Source organism: Corvus brachyrhynchos, unplaced genomic scaffold (assembly GCF_000691975.1).
Source record: "Corvus brachyrhynchos isolate BGI_N302 unplaced genomic scaffold, ASM69197v1 scaffold90, whole genome shotgun sequence".
Lineage (NCBI taxonomy): Eukaryota > Metazoa > Chordata > Aves > Passeriformes > Corvidae > Corvus > Corvus brachyrhynchos.
The window spans coordinates 1,119,008-1,139,652 of NW_008236932.1; the positions used below are offsets into that span (position 1 = coordinate 1,119,008).

Here is a 20,645-nt window from a genome sequence, read left to right on the forward strand (position 1 = left end):
TTCGTTGGTAGAGGGCTTATGTCTGTATTTCCCTAATCTAGATTTATTGTGGTTTGTATACTTCATACAGTAGCATCTTTATCTTGTTCCCTCTTAACTTTTGTATGCCTTGCTCGCTTGGAACATAACATCTGTTTTGGAAACCTACTGCCACAGGTTATGACACCAAGCATTAATATAATTTCAGAAAGCAGCTGTAATCTGTGAGAGTATTTGGAAGGCACTGAGAGTGTTCATTAGGGGCCTCGAGAAGTGGATCTTCTCAGTGCTAAAGGGATAGAAAGGAGAGGGGGAAGGGATGAAGAAAAACACAGAAAGTAAAAGAAGAGCCCGTGGACAAGGGATAAACAGAGACAGGGACAAAGACAATTGATCTCCAGTTGCTAATAATGGGCCATTAAAAAACTACTGATACTGCTTTGCAGAAGGCCAACCTTGGCTTTGTAACTGATAAGGGGGAACAATAGGAACATGAGGATTTGGGGATGTGGGAGGACCTGTGAACTACACAAAACTTACTAAGCAACACTTGGGGAGCATAATTGGAAGCGAGCATTTGAGGGGCCAATCTTAGCCAGTTCTAGTCCATAAATTTACCTGACTAAGCACTGCAACTGATTGAGACAGTCTGTTATCTTTTTATTTTTCCTTACCTGTGTGTAATCTCACCCCTTTGTCCCTTGTGTGCAAGTGCTATAAGGACTAGGTTAGGCCAGCTACTGAGGTTATGGGGCAAGCAACAGGAGTCAGGCTAGGAGTGTAGGGGTAGGGCCCTGAGCAACCTGTTCTAGCAGGAGATACCCCTGCCCATGGTGGGGGTAGGAACTAGAGAATCTTTAAGACCCCTTCTAACCATTCTGTGTTTTTACAGTTCTGTGGTCTGGGAAGGGGTGTCAGGTGGGTAGAGGGCCCTTGCTGGTGCCTGTAACATGAGTGGGAGTGTGTGCATCTGCCTGCTAGTGACTTGCTGCCAGCGAGCAAGTAGAATGCCCACAAGGGGGATGGGCCCCACCCAGCCTGGCCTTGAATATTCCCAGGGGATGTGGTATCCACAGCTGCTTTGGGCAACCAGTGCCAGTGCCTCACCACCCTCACAGTAAAGAATTTCTTCCTAATATCCATGGTGTCCAAGAGCTATGGACACAGGCAGAGGGGTATTAGATGGACAGAAGGACATGCTGTGCTGATACTGAGGGATCCTTGAGTGCTCATGTGTTTGTGCATTTTGAGGGGGTGGGAGGTGGCATTGCTGTCAATAGTGAGCTTCAGTCCTGATCGGAAAAGAAGAGGTCTTGGCGGGCTGTACTGATGCTTGTGTGAGTCCTGAGAGTGCTGTGTGCTGCATACCTTAACTACTGGTTGAACCTTGTCAATAAGAAAGCAACTGCTACATCTGTGGACCTGGGACAGACACCTCCAGGTCTCCGGACACACTGGGCTGGGCTGCAGCATCAGGCAGGAGGAATCCCTAGTCTCAGAGATGCTGGAAGGGGGCAGGGATTTATAACATCCCTTAGCATAAATGGTGAAAGAGAGTTTCATAATAGATATTCAATACTAAGGTTTTCTTGGTGAGTCAGGAGTTATTGAGGTATGTGCATCTCAAAGTTGAGAAAACTCTGCTGGGAAAAATACCACTATCTCCCTTTTTTATTATCTGCTGCTGACCATTAAGAGACAGAATAAACATGTATTTATTACAGTAACTTGACTCACGTGGCTACTTTTACAAAACCAGGGTGCTCTGGAATAGTTAAGTCAAAAATGCTTTGTTTGCCTTAAATCTAAGAGAAGTGAAGGAGATCATTTTATAAATTTGGGGATTTAAGCCTTAACAGAAGGTTCTTGGCCTCATTCTGTATCTGAGGCATTTCAATGTGGCTTTCATGACTTCACATTCCAAAGTGTAATTCATTCTCCAGTATTATTCATGATTCTGCAATGTCTTGGGAATTCTGCAATATTGTCATATCAAAATTAAACTTCTGACATTCTCATGGAGGGATTGCTGAAGTTCATCTGCCTCTGCCCTGAACCCTGTTCCTGCATTTAAATCCTAAGGAGACAGGAAATAGGCAGTTTTATTTGGGATGAAGATCATAAGAATTATCTTTTTTTTTTGTTGTTTTTTTTTAATAAACCAGCAGCTTGATTTGATGAATAATACTGGGTTTCAGAGCTTCATTTGTAACCCCCAACCTGCTATGTGACAGTAAGCATGTCACTTAACCAACGTGTCCTACTTTCACCATCTGTGAAACACTTTGAAAAGTCATGGAAAACTGAATCATAGGGCTTTTCCATCTCTGTTAGGTCATCCAACTGTTCATCTGCCAGTAGAAGATTGTTTCCTACATCCACCAGTGTTTTTCCAGTGTGGATTCTGTCCTCTTAAGTGTGGTTGGGCTTCCACTAGCACCTTTGGGAGATGATTTTGCAGAGTTCTAGAAAGTTCTAGAAGTTCTTCTGACATTCACAAAAAGAGATTTTTGTTGTTGTTGTTAATTTAACTGTGTTCTGTTACTTTTTTCCCCATTACTAGATAGTTTTTTACAGTTTCAAGACATATGCAATTCATGCAACACCTTAAAGGTCTAGATAAATTGCAAGTCTCTGTAAGGTATCTTATCTATAAAAAGAAGAAAAACAAAAGGTTTTGAGATGCAAGGTATGACCTTTTATAAGAATGTAAACTACTTGGTATTTCCTGAAATTATGTCTAAGGAAGTTTACAGACTGCTCCAGAGTTAGGACAGAAGAGGGATAGAATATGGAACTTAGCAGTGATGTTAAAATGAAAGTGTTGGAATAGGTATCAAGGATGGTTAAGCAGGAGAAGAAATAAATTAACAAATGCAATATAGTTGTTGAACATAACTAAATTACTTTGTACAGAGCTTTAACTTTTCAAAATATGTGGAAATTATTTATGTCCTGCATAAGAGTAGTTAAACTGCTTTTAAAATAGCCATCTGGGAAACAACTAGTATGTAACATGATTTTTTGTTGCACTGCCCTCGGAGGAAAATAATATTCAGTTAATTCAGTTGATGAGGTTAATAGAACATTTTGTAATACAACCTGCATCAAGCATGTGTCTTAAAATAGCGAGAAATCTGTCATGGGGGCATCTTTCGTAAAATACTGAGCTTTTAACAAAATCCACTTGTCCAGGATTTTCATTCCTCTATTTCAGCTGCCAGTGGAAATGCTTAAGTCCAGGAATAAAAACTGCATGTGTAGTCAGTTTCTTTAGAAAAGACATGTTTTTTTTTCATCTCTGCTTCATTTTCATTGTCTTAAACTTACATGTTCACATGTGTTGATAAGTTCTGATATAACTTCAGAGTCTAAGATAAGTCGGGAATTTAAAGCCTTGCAAAGTTTATTTGTAGTAAAACAATATGGGTAATTGAAATATTTCTGCAAATAAAACCACCCTACTGCATACTTTGCTGCTAAAAAATCCCTTTTGCCTTCAGCAGTAGTATATACAGTTAGATTAGGTATAAGGTAGTGTTTTGGAAAGGTCAGTATAAATGTAGTGTTTACATACATCCAAAAGTCTCCATATAACAAACTGGTTTTCTTCCTTTAAAAAGAAAAGAATGGTTAGAATGTTTATGAGGAAGGTGAACCTTAGAAAGATTTCATGAAGTCTGATCATAAGAAGAATAAACTTATCTTTCATTACAGGACATAAAACCAGATGAAGTTACCAGACTTGCTCTTAGGACAGAAGTTAATTTTGAAACTGTCTGCAGAAAGGTAAGACTTGCTGGATCTTGTTGTCCTTCCCCTGCTTCTCTGAGTGAGAAAAGATGCGTATGTGAGTGCAAGTACATGGATTTCGCACAGTGTGTTCTGTTTGTTGTGTTGTGTCTTCATTATAGATCTTCCTTTTCTGAGGAAGTTTATCGACTCGGACATACCTACAGAAAAATGAGTATCTGTCTAGTACAAGTGACTTGTCATCATTGGTCTGGTGGGCTAGTCCCTAGTAACTGGAGCAGAATACCAGGAAGCATAGCAGTGATTTCTTAGTATTTATAAAGAGATTTGTTTTGTTTATATAGTATATACACATGATTCAATTAGTGTAAATAATCTAAGTAAGGTTTCAACAACAGTTGGAAAAAGACTCCCAATACTTTTAAATGTCGAGAGACTTTTCCACATGTAAACAAAGCACGACAAACGTTAGCTTGAAATAAAGGTGGAATTCTAACACCCCTGTGGCTCATTTGTTTCAGTGTAATGTTTCTCTTGAAGCCTGCTGATGGTACAGTATCAAATATTAACTGTCTAACTAGTGATATCTGTAAGAGATTAAGTGAAGACATAGAAGTGGAGAGACGCTTGTTGCAATAAGCAGCTGAGGTGGAGAGCAGTACCATTCCAAATGATATGCTGCATTAGTGATGGCAGAAAGCAATTCTGAATTTAAAAATGTCAATACATGAAGTTTTATGGTTTTTTTTGCTTTATCCTAAATTCTTATGGGTGGCCCACTGAGGAAGGCTGAAACCTGAAATGTTTATAGTACATGGGGTAAGTTTTAATGTAGAATTGGATCATTTACTTGTGTAATGGCATCATTAATTTGTAATATAACTCTGCTGTTGCATATTGCAGTCATGTGTGATGTAGTTCAGTTATTAGCATAGTGTGCAGCAAGTTTTTCAATATTTCATGTCAGCAAAATCAAGTTAATAGGAAAATATCATAGGAATTTGGTATTTCTGGATCAGTGTTTGGGTAGAAGCATCTTAACTGTTTTTCCTTCTCTTAATGATAGAAGAGAGTAAGGAAAAGGTCACAGATAAACTGACATGAAGCTAAAAAGCATTCTTCTTCTAAATTTATTTGACCAGGATTTTCCAGTGTGAAGATGAGGTAGTCGGAAACTGGTTACTGTAATGTTAGAAATGGTGCAGACATAAAGATTTTGAATGTGTGAGCACATGTGGAGAGGGATTTAATTTTTGAAGAGTGATTATAAATTGAAACAGTGACGTTTAGTCACTTAACCATAGTAGACTCTTCTGCCAAGATTTCAAATGCACCATGCTGATTCTATGAAGTGTAGGAGCACCAAAATTAAATAATTGATGTTATTTTTTTACAGGAATTTATAGGTTCACAGTTGGAATTCTATTTACTAAGAGGGCAATTTTATTGATAAGAATGCTGAAGGAGTATAATTGATCTTCCTGGTTTATTTCACCACATTGTTTTTTATATATTCACAGTAACGACTGTGAATGTAATCTCATATTTACTTAAAGTCTTAAAATACGGTTTAATTTAGCTTTAGTTCTTGAAAATGTATAATGTGAGCATCTTCATGGAATTTTTGGGCGTTTTGATCTTTGTTGTTTCTATTACTTTTTGCTGCTGGTCCCATTTTTCAGAGGAATGGAATTCTGTTAATCTCACACTTTGTAGTGGATGGAATTTACATTTCAAATCAAGCTGATGGATGAATGCTGATGTTTTTTTAAACCCATAGAAGGTTTTAACCTCCTTACTGCAGAAGAAGAATATGTACAATTAATTATAACAGTATGCTGACAAGTGGTGGCTGTGCCATCATAACTTCATTGGTTGCTTTTGGTTGGCCATAGCATTTCCCCAACTAAAGAAGGCATCGGTTCTGTAGTTAAGCAGGAGTTAATTTTCCAGTATTTTATTTCTTATTTTCCCACAGTTAGTTATTAAACATACAATAAAAAATATATTTGATTTTCTATCCCTAGCAATATTCTGTAGTCTCATGAAATACAGACCACACTGTTTACCTTTTCATTAACTTGAGTTTCAAAATATTTGAAGGAAAACATCCTGTGGCTGTTTTCGTTTTCAGAATAGGTTTGTTTTCATTGACAAAAGGCAATCTGCTTTTAATTCACTGTGGAATGCTGAATATTAGTTTTGCATAGTGGTCATGTAGTCAAGATACTTGTTTAATTGCTTCTTCTCACTGAGATTTTATGTTTCATTATTGTTTCCCCAACATTTTTCAGAATAAGTGAAGCATACTTTTCTATTTAAAAAGAGTTTGCATATATTTCAGTTAAGTACAATAAAGTTGTGCTAAGTGGCAATTTACTGTGAGTTCCTATGATTTAGCTGTAAATATCTCTGTATTGATAATAAGCACATCAGATTTATGTAGTTGCAGGGGGAGTTGGCAAGAGTCACCAGCCCCGTGATGCAAGACTTTTCATAAAAGCATTACAAGAAGTAGCAGGTGAACAGTTCTTCGTGCACATCTGCTGAAATATTTTTAATCCATATGAATATTGCTGCACCTGCCACCATTGTTACCAACAGGTGATAAACTGTATTGTAAAACTTGTAGTAAATGTTACCATGCAACTTTGACCAGGCTTTATATTGTTGATTGTATTTACAGCTGTTGAAAAACAGAAGCTGTATTTTCTAGGTTTTCTTCAAGTCCTTGTGTACTTTCTATACCAAGCTGTGCATTGTCTGCCACAAATATATTTGACAGACATTAGTAAAAGTAGAAAAACATGTCATAGAGCTCATATTTTAAACTCATATTTTCAGCTGTGATGGCATTTTGAACTGTTGCACACAGCATATATTCCTAACTGTTACGGGAGGCTTGGTTCATCAGTGTTGTGCTCCACTGAACTGAAGTTATAAATTGGAACCTAATCCTAGTATAATGCTATTCATTACAAGCAGAAAACTGAACTGAGAACTGACAAAGTCTTAACTGTTATCTTCAACTTGTTGCTAACATAGCTTTAAGGTAATTCAGATAGGTGAAGATAGGCAGGATAGGTAAGTTAATATGTATTGATGTTTTCCCAGTATTAGAAAATTTTGTATATAATCTGGTCTGTTTCCTCTGGAAAAGGGGATGTTGGTCCACCTGCAAACACCTTCATAAGCACAGTGAGTTTTGTTGCCTTTGCTAACAGATATTGACTAACGTATTGTAGCATCTCATTTAGCTTTTTTCCAGTAAGTCTTTGGTGTATAGCACATGAGAAAAAAGTGCATGTGTTTTAAACCCTTGAGAACAACAGAATTCCAGCATAATGGAACTCTGCTACAAGCAGCGATATGTCATCTTGCCTTAAGTCAAAATACTTCTAATTTTTTCTAACAAATAAAGTCTATGTGTTTCAAAATTCAGTGACTGTCTGATTTGGGGGAGCAGGGTTGAAACAGAAATTAACTATTGTATTTTACTTTGAGTGAAGAATAGAGTACCAATAGACATTATTATCAGAGATTGAATTGAGCACATGGTTCTGACTTGCAGAAATACCAACAAGCATTCACAGATGATAAATACTACCTATATTTTTTGCTTTCAGATGCAATTCTCACATAACCTTAGGAGCATAGTACTCCCTTCTTTTACACTGATCTTTAGTCTGGTCCTTGAGAACAGTGCTACCTTTTCCTGTTGAGTGTTGTATTTCCATCCATTGCTCAATCCTGTTGCGTTTGAATCATACAGATGCTTGTCTGCAAAGAGGATTCTGCACAGCAAATTTTGAGTATATTATGATCCTCAGAGTTTTTTGGGGCCATGCCACATCCCTCTGAAAAGCTTGCCACAGTTTCTAAGTGTGTTGAGAAATTTTTTGTAGGCCAGAAATGTAAGTCATTAGTAGCCCTTAGAAGCATTTCACTCCCTCCCCCCCCAGTTTAAGGTCTGGCAAGCTTATTTTGGATTGCTTCGTGTACAGGAACCAACTTTGTCTTGTTTGGAATTTAAAAGGAATTCAAAGACTTTAGAAATAGGATCTCAGGCGGCTCATGCACAGCCATAGGGGGACATGTCAGGATTTGACTGAGCAACTGGATACACAGTATGAGTTTCACCATTTAAAATCTAAGCTGCCTGATGAGGGCAACTCGGCTTAACATGATTTTGGAGGGTTTATGTTAGTGCTAACAGATGCCCAAAGACTGATACATTATAGTTAGAAGTTCTGGGGTGAGTGAATTTAGTGTCTATGGGACTTTACCTATATGACTTAAATGAACTTGGGATAGGGGAACCAACCAAAATACTAACAGTAATATGAAAGGGTGATTTATCAAACAAGGCTTTGTCTGATGCACATGTGAGAAGACCCTGTTTCCCGGACTTCTTGAATTCACTGGATCTCTGCTGTGGGACTAAGGAAGTCGTTGTGCAAAAAGGACATGAGAAAAAGGTAGAAAGGTGTTTCTGCCCAGGACAGACAGGAAGGACGAAGTTACAGGGCTAAATATGTATTGCCTTTATTTCTTTCAAAAGCGTGTTTCAATCACATTATCAAAATAGCATTTCTCAGATTCATGTCCTTTTTAAATTATGCAGGTGATGGCCTTAGAGTCATCTATGAATTCTCAGCCTCTCATCAGTATGCAAGAAAGGAGCAAGGGTGGAGAAGTCACAATACTAGTTTTGGTTTTACTCTTCTTTTTAGATTTATATTGAAAATGTTTTTCACTCCAACAATATGTGAAAGGCAAATTATGAAAGGCTGCTAGCTTTCAGGCTTTAATTAACAGTGAGTAATTAATTGGAGCAGCAGTTTTCCCAGAGTAACTCACTAGATGGATACAAGGCAGTGTCTTGCTGAAGGAATACACAAGACATTGTTCTACTGAATACACTTATTTATTGGGGAAATTTTAAACTTAATACTCCTAGTACTTTCAAACTGTGTGGTAGGAAAAGAAAGATGTAATTTCTGAATCAAGTAGAATTTTTGAGAAAGCACATCTGCATCTACAGAGGAACAGTCATATCTGTATTTCCTAATTTTGAGAAATATAAAGGTTTCTCTTTCATCTGACAATCCTAAATCTATGCTTGTGATCTTTGCATTCCTTTATTTTGAAAATGTTTTTCCTAGTGGAAAACACCTAAAAAAAACCCTCTGTATGCACTGTAGATTTAATCTGAGGAAATGCACTAAATCATAAAAAGGGCCCCTAAAAGGGGTCTTTTGCATTTTAATTGAAGACTTGCTGTTAGCTTCAAAGGCTTTGGATCAGACACAAAATAGTTGCTGTCTTTCGTTTGGGGTTTGGAGGATTTTTCCACAACCTCCTCCCTTCTCCTCCCCCCAGCCCTCCTGAAGAATTCGACTCACAACACAAACATACTAATTAGGATAGATGTTATTACTGATGTAAAACTTCTGTTTCTGTTATTAGTGCCTTTAATAGTAGATTATTATGTACATGGATTTTTAACATTGCTTATGGAAATATTTTGTTTGCAATACATAAACCATAAGGATAGGACTACTGTATGAATCAATTTTCTTTGTGATACTGATGTGATAGTCCATAAACTTTGTATAATATGCTTATCATTAATACTTCGCAATTTTGTGGTTTGATTTTGCCTGTGTAGGGGCAAATGGCTGGTGTTTTTGAGGAATCCAAGAAAAACTTCATTCTCCTTTTTATATGAATTCTGGTTGTTACACTCTGATGATTTAATTGCCTACCTGGATTTCATGAACAATCTCCATCTCACTCCCGTCCCCCTTCTCTATAAGTATTAATTATTGGTAACATTGTTATCTTACTTCCTTTTGCTCCAGAAGGAATGGATTGCCTTACTAGGTGCATGGATGTTTCTATTCTCCAACAACGTGTTTATGCTGAAAATAATATATTCAATTTATTTTGCCACATGTTAAAATGTTACCTTCCCTTCTTATTTCAGTATGAAACAATAGATACTCATTTGCATATTAGATGCTAGATAGACTTTTCTCTCTGTAAGAGGTGCATCTGTCACTACGTTATACTTTTTGGAAATGAGTTGCATTAATTTAATACTACAATTTCCTGCATCACAGACTAAAATAACTGTCTTGGTGCTGGGTATCAGTATTACAGAGCTGAATTTGTTTTGTCCTGAGTATTTTGACTCCATTTGAATGAAAGTTACACTAAATGTATGAAGCCACTGTTTCCTGAGAATTTTCCATGTCAAACACCAGATGTTAGTGTTAAACAGGAGTGTCTGTGGTCTTCCTAAGACTACTGATGAAGTGAAGAATTTTGCATTCATTGATATCACATTGCGTTCACTGAGTATCACATTCAGGTGTAAATACTTTCTCTGTGTGACTGATTGTTTTCTTTTCCTGAAAGTTCCTCATCTTCCAAATTTGATTCCAAATTTCCAAGCTGTTTAGCATGGCTTTTATATACATCAGGCTATATTTTAGAACCTAGAATCCATTACTATGGCTGCAGCTAAAGTTTAATGTCTGTTTATCAGTCCCTCCCCAAGCTTCCAGTGGGAGAGTACAGGGTTGTAGTGGGTTCTGTCCATGTCACTCCCACTTTTGGTTATCCACTCCTTCCCTCCACCACAGTCTTCTTTCCTTACTGTCTCTGGAACAATTTGTAGATCTCTTCAGTTGCCCCTTCATATTCAAACTAGGCTGACATACATTCTCCACTGTAGTGCCACTGTTTGAGAGCAAGGAGGTAGACTAGACCAAGGTTAGCATCATCTTCAACATCAGAGTAGCAATTGCAATGAGCTCAGTTTAACTGCAGCTTTGATTTTGTTAACTCTGGAAAGAGTCTTCTTTTAAGTTCGGTATCGAAATAAACTGCTAGTAACTTTGGCAGTACTTCACAGAGATACTGTTTATCTCTGACACAAAAGGACTGTCTCCTTTCAAATTTTAAATTGCTAGTCCAAGAATCTTTCTACCACTCATTTGCATTCCTGTGAGGCTGTATTTCTTCAATTTTGTTGCCTGGCTGAACTGTTTCAGTTTGCTAAAGTACAAGGGCTAGACAAGGCTCAGACTCAGAAGTGGTATGATTGCCTTTTAAAAAAACACTCTTTCACTTATTTGATGTGCCAGACCAGAATGTGGGCAAGCATATTATTGTTAGTAAAGCTCAGAGGAAGTTGATTCACATTTTTGTGAGTGATATTTGGCTTGGATCCCCAGGTAATTCAAATACAATGAATATGCTTGTGAGGGTATAATGGATGAAAAGCTGGGTGGGAAGAGCAGTACTTTTAGAGTCAGATATACCTGTGGTGGTGATGTTGTGATGCATGGTGCTGCACATGCACATGGTGGTACTCCTTCAGTCCCAGAAAGCTTTATGTCACACCACTCACAAAAGACAAGCAACTCACAACTTTTATTTCTATTTTAAATGAGTATTTGAGTGATGCGTGATCAGTATCTCACTGGATACGAGCTGTCATGGGAATAATAGAGGAAAATATTAGAAGTAGTCTTGTTTCTATGCTTTCCTTGAAGAAAATGCAAGAAAAGTGGCATAACAAGAGGTTCTCAAGGTATTGTGGTTGATTTGGCAACTTTTTGGTTTGGTTTTGTTGTTTTGTTGGGTTTTTTTAAATAAAGAAAGGCCAGGTTACTGATGTCCACAATCTCCTTCTCCAGAATATTTTCCAGACTCTCATACAATGCCTATGAGGCAGAATATCAATGCCTGGATGTGTATATGGTATAAAAATGAGACACGTAGGTATTTGTAGTACATTTGGGGCCAGGAAAAGCTGGAAATGAAGGATGACCTGCAGCATAATCAAATTTGCACTGGGCTCTCAGGACTGAAAATTCTGAAGGACATAAAGGAATATTTAAAAGCATAGGGAAGGTTATATGTGTGGAGGAACATCAGATTAACATTGACATGACATACAGGGAGCATGGGGCTACTTTTCAGGATGTCTCTCATAGCCCAAGGATAGAACAGCTTGATCCAATAAGTAATGAAGGTAAATCAGACTGTCTACAGTGACGATTGACACCTCCAATACTAAGCCACGGGGAAAGAGCGTAACTTATGAATGCTTCCATATTAACCCTTGCACCAAAAACAATAATGGAGGGACACTAGAATTCCTGACATGTGTCATCATCACAGATAATACAGATACCCTCCTTCCACCAGGTCTTCAAGATACTTAATGCAATTTACCATCTTTACAGGGATAATGGTGTGGGATGTACATGCATGAGAGTGGTGCTTTTCTGTGAAGCACTGTAGTTTAACAGCTCAAAGGAATTACTGGAAAAGAAAAGCTCTCTGAAGTGTTTTGAGTGGAAGTTCCAACTGTCACAAAACTTGGATAGCAATAATGTACTACAGGCCCCATTGAGAATGGTAATGGTGAACAGAAAATGTTCAATGAGACTAGAGAAGCTACACATTTAGGACAGATAATAGGAGTCAGTGTTTTCAGTTATTCTTAATTCTTTTGGATACTAAAGACAGAATCGTTATATTTTATGTATACATAGGGAAAGTAATCCATTTGTAAAGTTGATCCACATGAAGGGGTAGGGAGATGGATGTGCTCAACCAAATGACAAAGCAAAATGTTTCCTCTGTCTTGTCATCTGTCTGTAAATCCTCTGAGAATTGATACTCATTGAGCAATTTCAACCAAGGTTCCCATAGCTGGTTTTAAGAGCATTAACTTCCAGTAGGAAGGCTTTTGTGTGTGTATGTATGTGAGAAATAAAGATCAGTGTACCCTGGAGGGAAAAATGGTCATAGTTTATTACCTCTTGATCTTGTTTTGAGAAGCACAATATAGTTGGCACTCTATGATAGTGCCCTCCTATCTAGGAGAAAAGTGCAGGGAGAGAGAACATAAGGTAGACTTTACATTAATTTAAACATTCTTCTGGTTGCTTGCTTAGAGAACTTTAAATGTTAAGATGTCTTTAATGTTACATAAACAAATGTGATTACTTATGTTAAAGACTAACAGTTCCTTGTGCATTATTAACTGGAAAAGCTCTTTCTGTGTATTTGCTTTGTAGTGTGACTCAGAATTGCATTGCAAAATCAGAAAAAAAATCTGACATTCCTGATATTTCTAAAAATGAAAAACAGCTGCTGCTGTCTTATTCTCCTTTTATTTTTACAAATGAAACTCGATCAGTTTTTCATTATATATCGTGTAAAAATAAAGTACAATATCATTCTGATTTCTTCCCATCTCTCCTGTCCAGGTAAGTTTTTAAAGTGCCCAACTCAATAATAAGAAATGGATATTTATAAAAATGGAAAAAAAAAAAAAAAGTTACAGGATTAAGTGGGCTCTTTCAGCTCATTATGAAGCCCATTAGTCTGTTGTTAAGACTGGAAAACTAGAAGAAAAGTGCTAGAGCTACCATTGCTTGAACTTTGAAGAACTTAACTGTAAAACGAGAAAAATTAGACGTTCCTGAATTATTGGAATTCTGTTTGAAAAAAACTCTCATCTATTGGGACACCAGAGAATATAGCTGCTACAACCATCCACATAAAAAGGTTATAGCTTGGTAAAATGACAGCATAAGTTTGCAGCACATTGCATCTCTCTGGCAGTATTGGTAGGTAAGACAAAGTATGGGAAACTGGAGATAACTGATGACTTAGTGGAAATAGAACAACATCAAATTTCAAGTGGTGATGATCTAGTTTTTCTTGGGTTTGGAAGTCAAATAACTGCCAGATGATTGGAGTGGTTCAGTGGTTACACGTTAGGAAAACTCTGCATGCCGGAGTTAAGTAATAATAATGTAATACCCTAAAAGATGCCCGAGAGCCTCTAACCATAAAGGTTCTATGTGCCATATAGTGAAATACATGGTATAAAATCTGAACACCCGGGATTTCCATCTCTTTTACATCCATTCTCTGCTGATGTGCTCTAGTAATACCAGGGCTTACATATATATCTGATGTGTGCTTATCATTAGAGTAGGTCTTGAATGCATTGAGTCAATAGACTTAATAACGGAAAATCTACATTTTGGTGCCAAAGAACTGGCATGTTTATCTCTGATGTTTTAATAGTTTTTCAGTGAACTGAATTTGTATTTCCATTGTCTTTTTCAGAAAAAGTCTGAAAGACATATATATATGTTAAAAAAAAAATCTGTTTTCAATCATGCACACAAATTGCAATGTGGTATGCCAAGAAATGCTGTCTTGTTTTGAGTAGTATATTATAACACAGCCTAACCCTCATTAGTGCGTGCAGTGCTTGTGAAGTCTTTTAAGTCATCTGTGCCTCCAAACCTCTGGCTCTCATATTTAGTTCCTTCAACAGTGTTTTGAACAGAAATATGTCTCTCCTGAGAGTTCTGTTTGAAGACATTAACCTGACAGTATTTTACTTATATATAGGTGTGTTCCTTGGTGATAATGCTTGTAAATGTAAAGGTCTGAGCAAGACATGGTTTGTCCACAGGGATAATTTTTTTTCCTTTATATCATAAGTTATCTGAAATATACCTGATTAAATTGGTGCTTGTTTTTCAAACGTTAGCTAGTTTTGAAGCATTACATCTGTTTTAAATTTGAGGAACTCAACTACGTCTACTTTCTCTGCTATAAACTTAAGTTAATATGTGCTTATACTTACCATGCAGTATCAGGCTGCATCTGACAAGTTATAGTTGGAGGTTTAAGCATCTGTTTTAAAGTGAAATATTTTAAGGATTTTTCAAGATTACATCCCTGGTAGTTGGGTACAGAGTTTTGTAGCATATTGACGTTATAGGGAGAATGGTGGATTTCTTTGGTTCATCCAAGACAGAATGTTTTAAACTTTTTGGCCTATTATAATAGTTTTAATAATACAGAGCTCATCCCTGTATCACACCAATTTAGTTGCTACCATGAGCTCCACTCAGTCGTTGGACAAGCCCATGGTGCACAGCTGAATCATGGGAGTTCAGATGCATTCAGGTTAACGTGAAGTCAGAGAACTGTTTACTGCTTGTTTACAGCACTGCCTGAGTGTTGTTGGTCTCCTTTGTGTTTCTGCTCTCCTTTCTATAACAAATAGGTATAAATAATCAATTTTTAATTTTTTTCTAAGAAATGGTTCTTTGAGATTTCATTTTGGTATTACCCAGCTTAACTCTCTATTCAGAGTTAAGAAACAGCTGCCTGTTTTAATTTTTCAGACCCTCATTCTGGTAGCCAGTTACTAGAAATGATTTCTCAACTTCACTTTTTTGTACAAGTCAATTGTGGTTTCAGATCCGATATATATAGTTGGTGTAAAACTAATTTGTATATGATGTTTCTTCCAGATTTCATTATCTTCTCTTAAGACTGCATGAATTTTGTGGCAAAGAACTTTCTCACAGCTGCTGCCTGTTATCCAAGGAGTATTTTGTTTCTATTCCCCCTGAAGTACATCTTTTGTTTCAGGGTTTCTATTTCATCTTATTTTGCTTTCCAGTTTAATTTCCCAATATGATTGTCTCTTGCGTTTTTCGGGTCAGAATGTTTGCTTGGTTTTCTTATGTGCAGTTTGAGTGGGTTTTTTAGTGCCATCTGTTTTACTATGCTGTCCCCCAGAATTGTTTATGCAGTTTGGCAAGATGCATATATTTTATAGCGATACTGTGTCTCAGCTGTTCAAATGTCAAAATACATGAAAGGCATATATTTTATAGAAAGCTAGATATTTAAAAAAAAGCAAAAAATATGTAGCCTTTATACCACTATATTTTATGTGTTTGATTTTATCTGCATGTATTATTTGCATTTGATTTTATACTGAATGTATTTTATCCTGGTCAGTTGTCCTGGATGTACAATTTAAATTATGGGGGGTTTTTTAATTGCTGATATTTCTAAATAATTTTTTTTAGACACTAACTTAGGAAGCACTCACTTCACAAGTGTTTTCCACTTGCAATTTGTCCACATTTGTCTACAGCATAAAGTAGTGTTCAACATGCCCTAGGTTTTCTTAAATGCCAGCAGTGGTTTCAGTGTTGATATGAATTAGACCATCACAACTGGGGGAGGAGTCGTCACAGTGCTCACTTTATGTCCTCTTTCATAACCTTAAGAAGTAGTTTGGGTTTTTTTTTAGTTTGTGCATTGTTTGTGTGGGATGCCAAATTGAGAGGATTATAGACACATAGCCTTACTAGCTTTGGAAAAACCGAAGGTGAGTTAGAAGCATTTTAATTTTCTCACAATCTTGCTGTTTCCACTTACACCTGGAGTTGACCCTGTTCTCCATAAGGAAATAATTAAGAATCCATGCCTACTTGAATCTTGACTTTTTTCTTCTGACGTTTCTTTATTGAAACAATCATAGCAATTGGGGTTTTTGCATGAAGAGAAGGAAGGAATTGTAGAATATTAAGTACATAATTTTTAGTTGGGCAGGTCTGGGGTTTATGCCAGGCTCTGCTGTAGATCACTCGGGTAGTTTGGGATGAAACACTCCATTTTTCTTTGACCATTTCCAATCTGAAAAATAAGCATTTACTTCACACTTCTTTGCTTGGCTAAATTAATTGTGACAGGTTAGCCCAAAGAAACTCTATTGACTCTTTTATACTCATTAAATATGGTCATCTAACACTTGCAGAGTACTAGGCTTTTTAAAGAGCTTGTAAACTTCTTAAAATGCTTGGATAGTACGTATTTTTTACCATGCATGTAGTAAAGAACAGCAAATAATCTATTTTTGTTTGAATCTATGACCTATTTTGGAACAGATAAAAGACAAGCCAAAAGACAAGACAAAGTTAATGTGGAATTGAACATGAATCTAAGTGAACAAATCTACTGGGAAAAGGATAGCTTTGGTCCAGACGTACAAATAAAATTAGAGCACTGTAAGTACCTATAGTATTTAGAAGAATCGTGTGCTCTTCCCTGATGCTGGATTCAAGGGTCTGTGGTAGGCAGTGGTGAGTTGAGTCAGTGCTGCTGCCAGCAACGCAAGCTCAGCTAGGCTTCTGCCTTCTACTTGGTGTAGTTCTACATATGAGCAAAAACATTGCCCATGTTGCCATGGGTGTTCAGTTTCATAATGTTCTTCATAATGTTTCTGTGTTGGGTTTGCATGGCAAGATTTTGGTAGATGGGTTGGCTGTCAGGGTAGCTTCTGTGAGAAGCTGCCAGAAGCTTCCCCTGTGCCAGATGGAGCCAATGTCTGCTGGCTCCAGGATGGACCCACCACTGGCCAAGCCCTTCAGCAATGGTAGCAGCACTTCTGGGATAACAGAGTTAAAAAGGAATGGGGTAGAATGCACAGGAGCAATTGCAGCCAGGGAAGAGAGGAGTGAGAATATGTGGGAGAAAGAGCCATGAAGAAGGAGCAGAGGAGGTGCTTCAGGCACTGGAGCTGAGGAGGGAACAGCAGAGACAATGTGTGGTGAACTGACCCACAGCCCCCCATTCCCTGGGGTGGAGGAGATAGAGAAAATGAGAAGTGAAGTTGAACCTGGGAAGAAAGGAGGGGTGGAGGGAAGGTGTTTCAAGATTTAGTTTTTAGTTCTCATTACCCTATTTTTTTTTGATTGGCAATAAATTATATTAATACTTTCCCAAGTTGAGTTTGTTTTGCCCATTGTGGTAATTGATTAGTGATCTCTCCCTGTCCTTATCTCAACCCATGAATCTTTCATTGTATTTTCTCTCCCTTGTTCTCCTGAGGAGGGGAGTGATAAAGCAGCTTCACTGGGTACCTGGTTGACCCACCACGGCTTTCAAGATGAATAAATATCCAAATACTTTCATGGCTGAATTACCATGATAAAAGAAAACAATGTAAATTAATATAAACTGTGGCAAGCATTGTAAAGAATAATAAACAAGTTTGCTTTGTATATCTTGATGTTTTGTAAGAAATTGTTCAGTTTTAATTCTGTAGTTCTATCACAGAACATGGTCTTGATGAGTTTTTGCAAGGGTTTTAGATCTGTTAAGACTTTTTTTTAGCTTCAAATGGAAATTTTTCATCAGCCTATTTTAAAAGTTGTATATGATCCAATTAAAAAAAATTTTGCTGAAGCTAGGACAATTTCCTGAGATCCATAAAGAATTTATTTCTGTAAGAACTTCTCACCTGTCATGCTATTTTATAACTGCTACTTCATAACAGCTGTACGATTATTTTGGTGTTATGTTGAAAATTGTTAAAGCTTGAGTGAAAACAAAGTAATAGTTTATTATAAAAATGACAGGTTTTGGCAGATGATGAGTAAATAATTTGTCATCATTTGTCATCATTAATGTAAGACTCAGCAACCAACCCCTTGCTGTCAGGAGCTGAGAGACGGCAATGCTGCCATTAACAGTTGCATCCCATACCAAAGTCTTCACCATATCTGATGGCCACAAATCACATGCTGTGTGTCTTACAGACATAAAGCAAGAGAGAGAGCTAGCTGCATTTCACAGTCAGAAAGCAACTTCTCTCAAGTCTTGTTCCAAAGTAGTATGAGGTCATGGTGTGGACTTGGGTGGCAGCCATGATTTGGCACCTTCAACCACCCTGCGACTTCACATTAATCGCATCTGTTGTTATGAAGGACAGCTGTAACTAGTTAGAGTTTTGTAAAGAATGTGTGGATTAACAGGTTTTCTAGTTGTTTGTTTGGTTTTTGCTGTTTTTTAATAGAGAGCTCTTCTCCCAAGCTGCTGTGAAGGATATTGCAATGACATCTTGTTTTGGCTCTGAACTGGATGTTATTTTTTTAATGCTTACTCTGGTTAGTATTGTCTGTGCTTTTTTTTTTTTTTTTAATTGGGGTCTTGTTAACATTTGACATTAAATTGCACTTTTAGATAGTTTAGAAACTAGTATGACATTCTCCAAGGCTGGTTTCTGTGTCATGGTTTTTGACATGTACTGCATACTTGTCAGTGGGGCTTCTGACTCTCTCCATTTCAATGTCATTGTTTTAAATAACTGACTAATGACAGATGCAGCGCCACCAAGCATTACCAGTTTGGCAGCACTCTCACACAGGTGAAGCTCTAGTTGTTGTCCTTATAGTAGTATATGCTTCTACTTACAGTCTTATTTTCGATGAGATCTGTAATGAGGCAATTCCCTTTTGTGTAAAAGTCAACTGAAGAACAAAACTATGACCTCTTTCATTTTACTGATTCTAACTACAGCAGAGCGGGTACAGACAAAAGTAGTCTTGGAACAGAAAGATTAATCAGCATAAAGTGATGGTCGAAAGTCTCCATTTCATGTTCTGGAATTAATCACAGGTTTCTGTCCTTTAATTCATCCTGAAGCTCTGCTGTCTCAGGCGTAGTACCAAGGCATACCATTCTGCTTCTGCAATCCCATCTGCCTCGAGACTATGAGACAGTTTCTCATTCTCCCGTTATTACCTGCATTGTATGAAGCAGGTTCTACCCACACAGGCTTCTACCTGATGTTTACATCACACTGCTCCTTCTTTTGATCCTGTGGTGCTAGGTTTCAGAGCCATTCCATACTTCTGACCCCTTTTTCAGCACATCTCAAAACTTTAATTGTGAATCTGCTTTTATCTTCACAACTTTTTAATGTCCATTCTCTCCACAGTCATTGCCACGTTTTGCCAGGTTTCTCTTATGTGGGGCTTATATGTGTGTTTGACAATAGATGTTTTTAATATTATTTACAGAAATAATGCATTATTTACCAAGATAGAATGTTAGAGGAGACTGACTTCAGATGGTTCTGTATGTAACTGTCATGGTTTAACCCCAGCCAACACCAAGTGCCATGCAGTTAGCTGCTCACTCACTCCTGCACCAGCAGGATCAGGGAGAGAATTGGAAGAATAAAAGCCAGAAAACTCACAGGCTGGGATAAAGACAGTTTAATAGGGAAAGCAAAAGCTGTGCACAATAGCAAAGCAAAACAAGGAATGAATTCAGTGCTTCCCACGGGCAGGCAGGTGTTCAGCCATCTCCAGGAGAGCAGAGCCCCATCAGACATGACAGTGAATTCAGAAGACAAACACCATCACTCCAAATGTCCCCCCCTTCCTCCTTCTTCCCCCACTTTATGTACTGACCATGATGTCACATGGTCTGGAATATCCCTTTGGTCAGCTGGGGTCACCTGTCCCATCTGTGTCTCCTCCCAACCTCCCATGTACCCCGAACTCCCTCACCAGTGTGGAAGTACAAACAGCAGAAAAGGCCTTGGCTCTGTGTGAGCCCTGCTCCGCAAAACAAAACATCTCTGTGTTGTCAACCCTGTGTTCAGCACTAATCCAAAATACAGCCCTGTATTAGCCACTGTGAAGAAAATTATCCTACCTCAGCCTCAACTGGCACAGTAGCTTCAATCTTCTCACTGCAAAGTGTGACTATACACTGCTCTGTTGCTTTCTTCACTTTGCAGTGCCTCGTTCGCACATGGAAGGAGGAAGAACGTTCCTGTAGAAAGTACTAGCACATTCTTGCATAAAAATATTAGTGCAAAATAATACAAGAAGTAGCAGAAGTGTGTCAGAATAAAGGTGTACAATTCTAGTATCTAATTAAACATTCAAGGGACAGGAGTGGTGGGGGGAGGATGTTCTTGCTTGTGAAGACAGTTGACGTTTGTTAAGGTTTTTTTTCTGCATTGTCTATATTGCTACAACGTTTTATATACTGGAAAATACTTGACGAAAAATAAATTGAGCATGGCCTGTGACAACAAAAAACAAAACCAAAGCAAAACCAAAAAACCAATGAGACATTTTAGAGAATGTGAATATCATATTGTATGTTTGTTAACTGCTGGCTATCAGTGTGAGTAGTGTTTGTGAAGTATTTTGCTGAAAGGAAAAAAATGTGGTTATTCCATATGGATTTGTCTATATATG

At 37.6% G+C, this 20,645-nt stretch overlaps 1 protein-coding gene and 1 long non-coding RNA gene across 2 annotated transcripts in view; one reads left to right on the top strand and one right to left on the bottom strand.

The window, feature by feature from the left end:
* LOC108445199 overlaps positions 1 to 3,678 on the bottom strand; it is a 10,393-nt gene extending 6,715 nt beyond the window's left edge. Inside the window, exon 1 of the long non-coding RNA XR_001859965.1 lies at positions 1 to 3,678. This exon is cut by the window's left edge and continues 888 nt beyond it. This is a non-coding gene — a long non-coding RNA (uncharacterized LOC108445199).
* The window catches only part of SRFBP1 (serum response factor binding protein 1), a 46,885-nt gene that overhangs the window by 17,285 nt on the left and 8,955 nt on the right, over positions 1 to 20,645 (top strand). Inside the window, exon 3 of the mRNA XM_017728293.1 lies at positions 3,697 to 3,768. Coding sequence (XP_017583782.1) covers positions 3,697 to 3,768 — 72 coding nt within the window. The remainder of the gene's footprint in view (positions 1 to 3,696; positions 3,769 to 20,645) is intronic.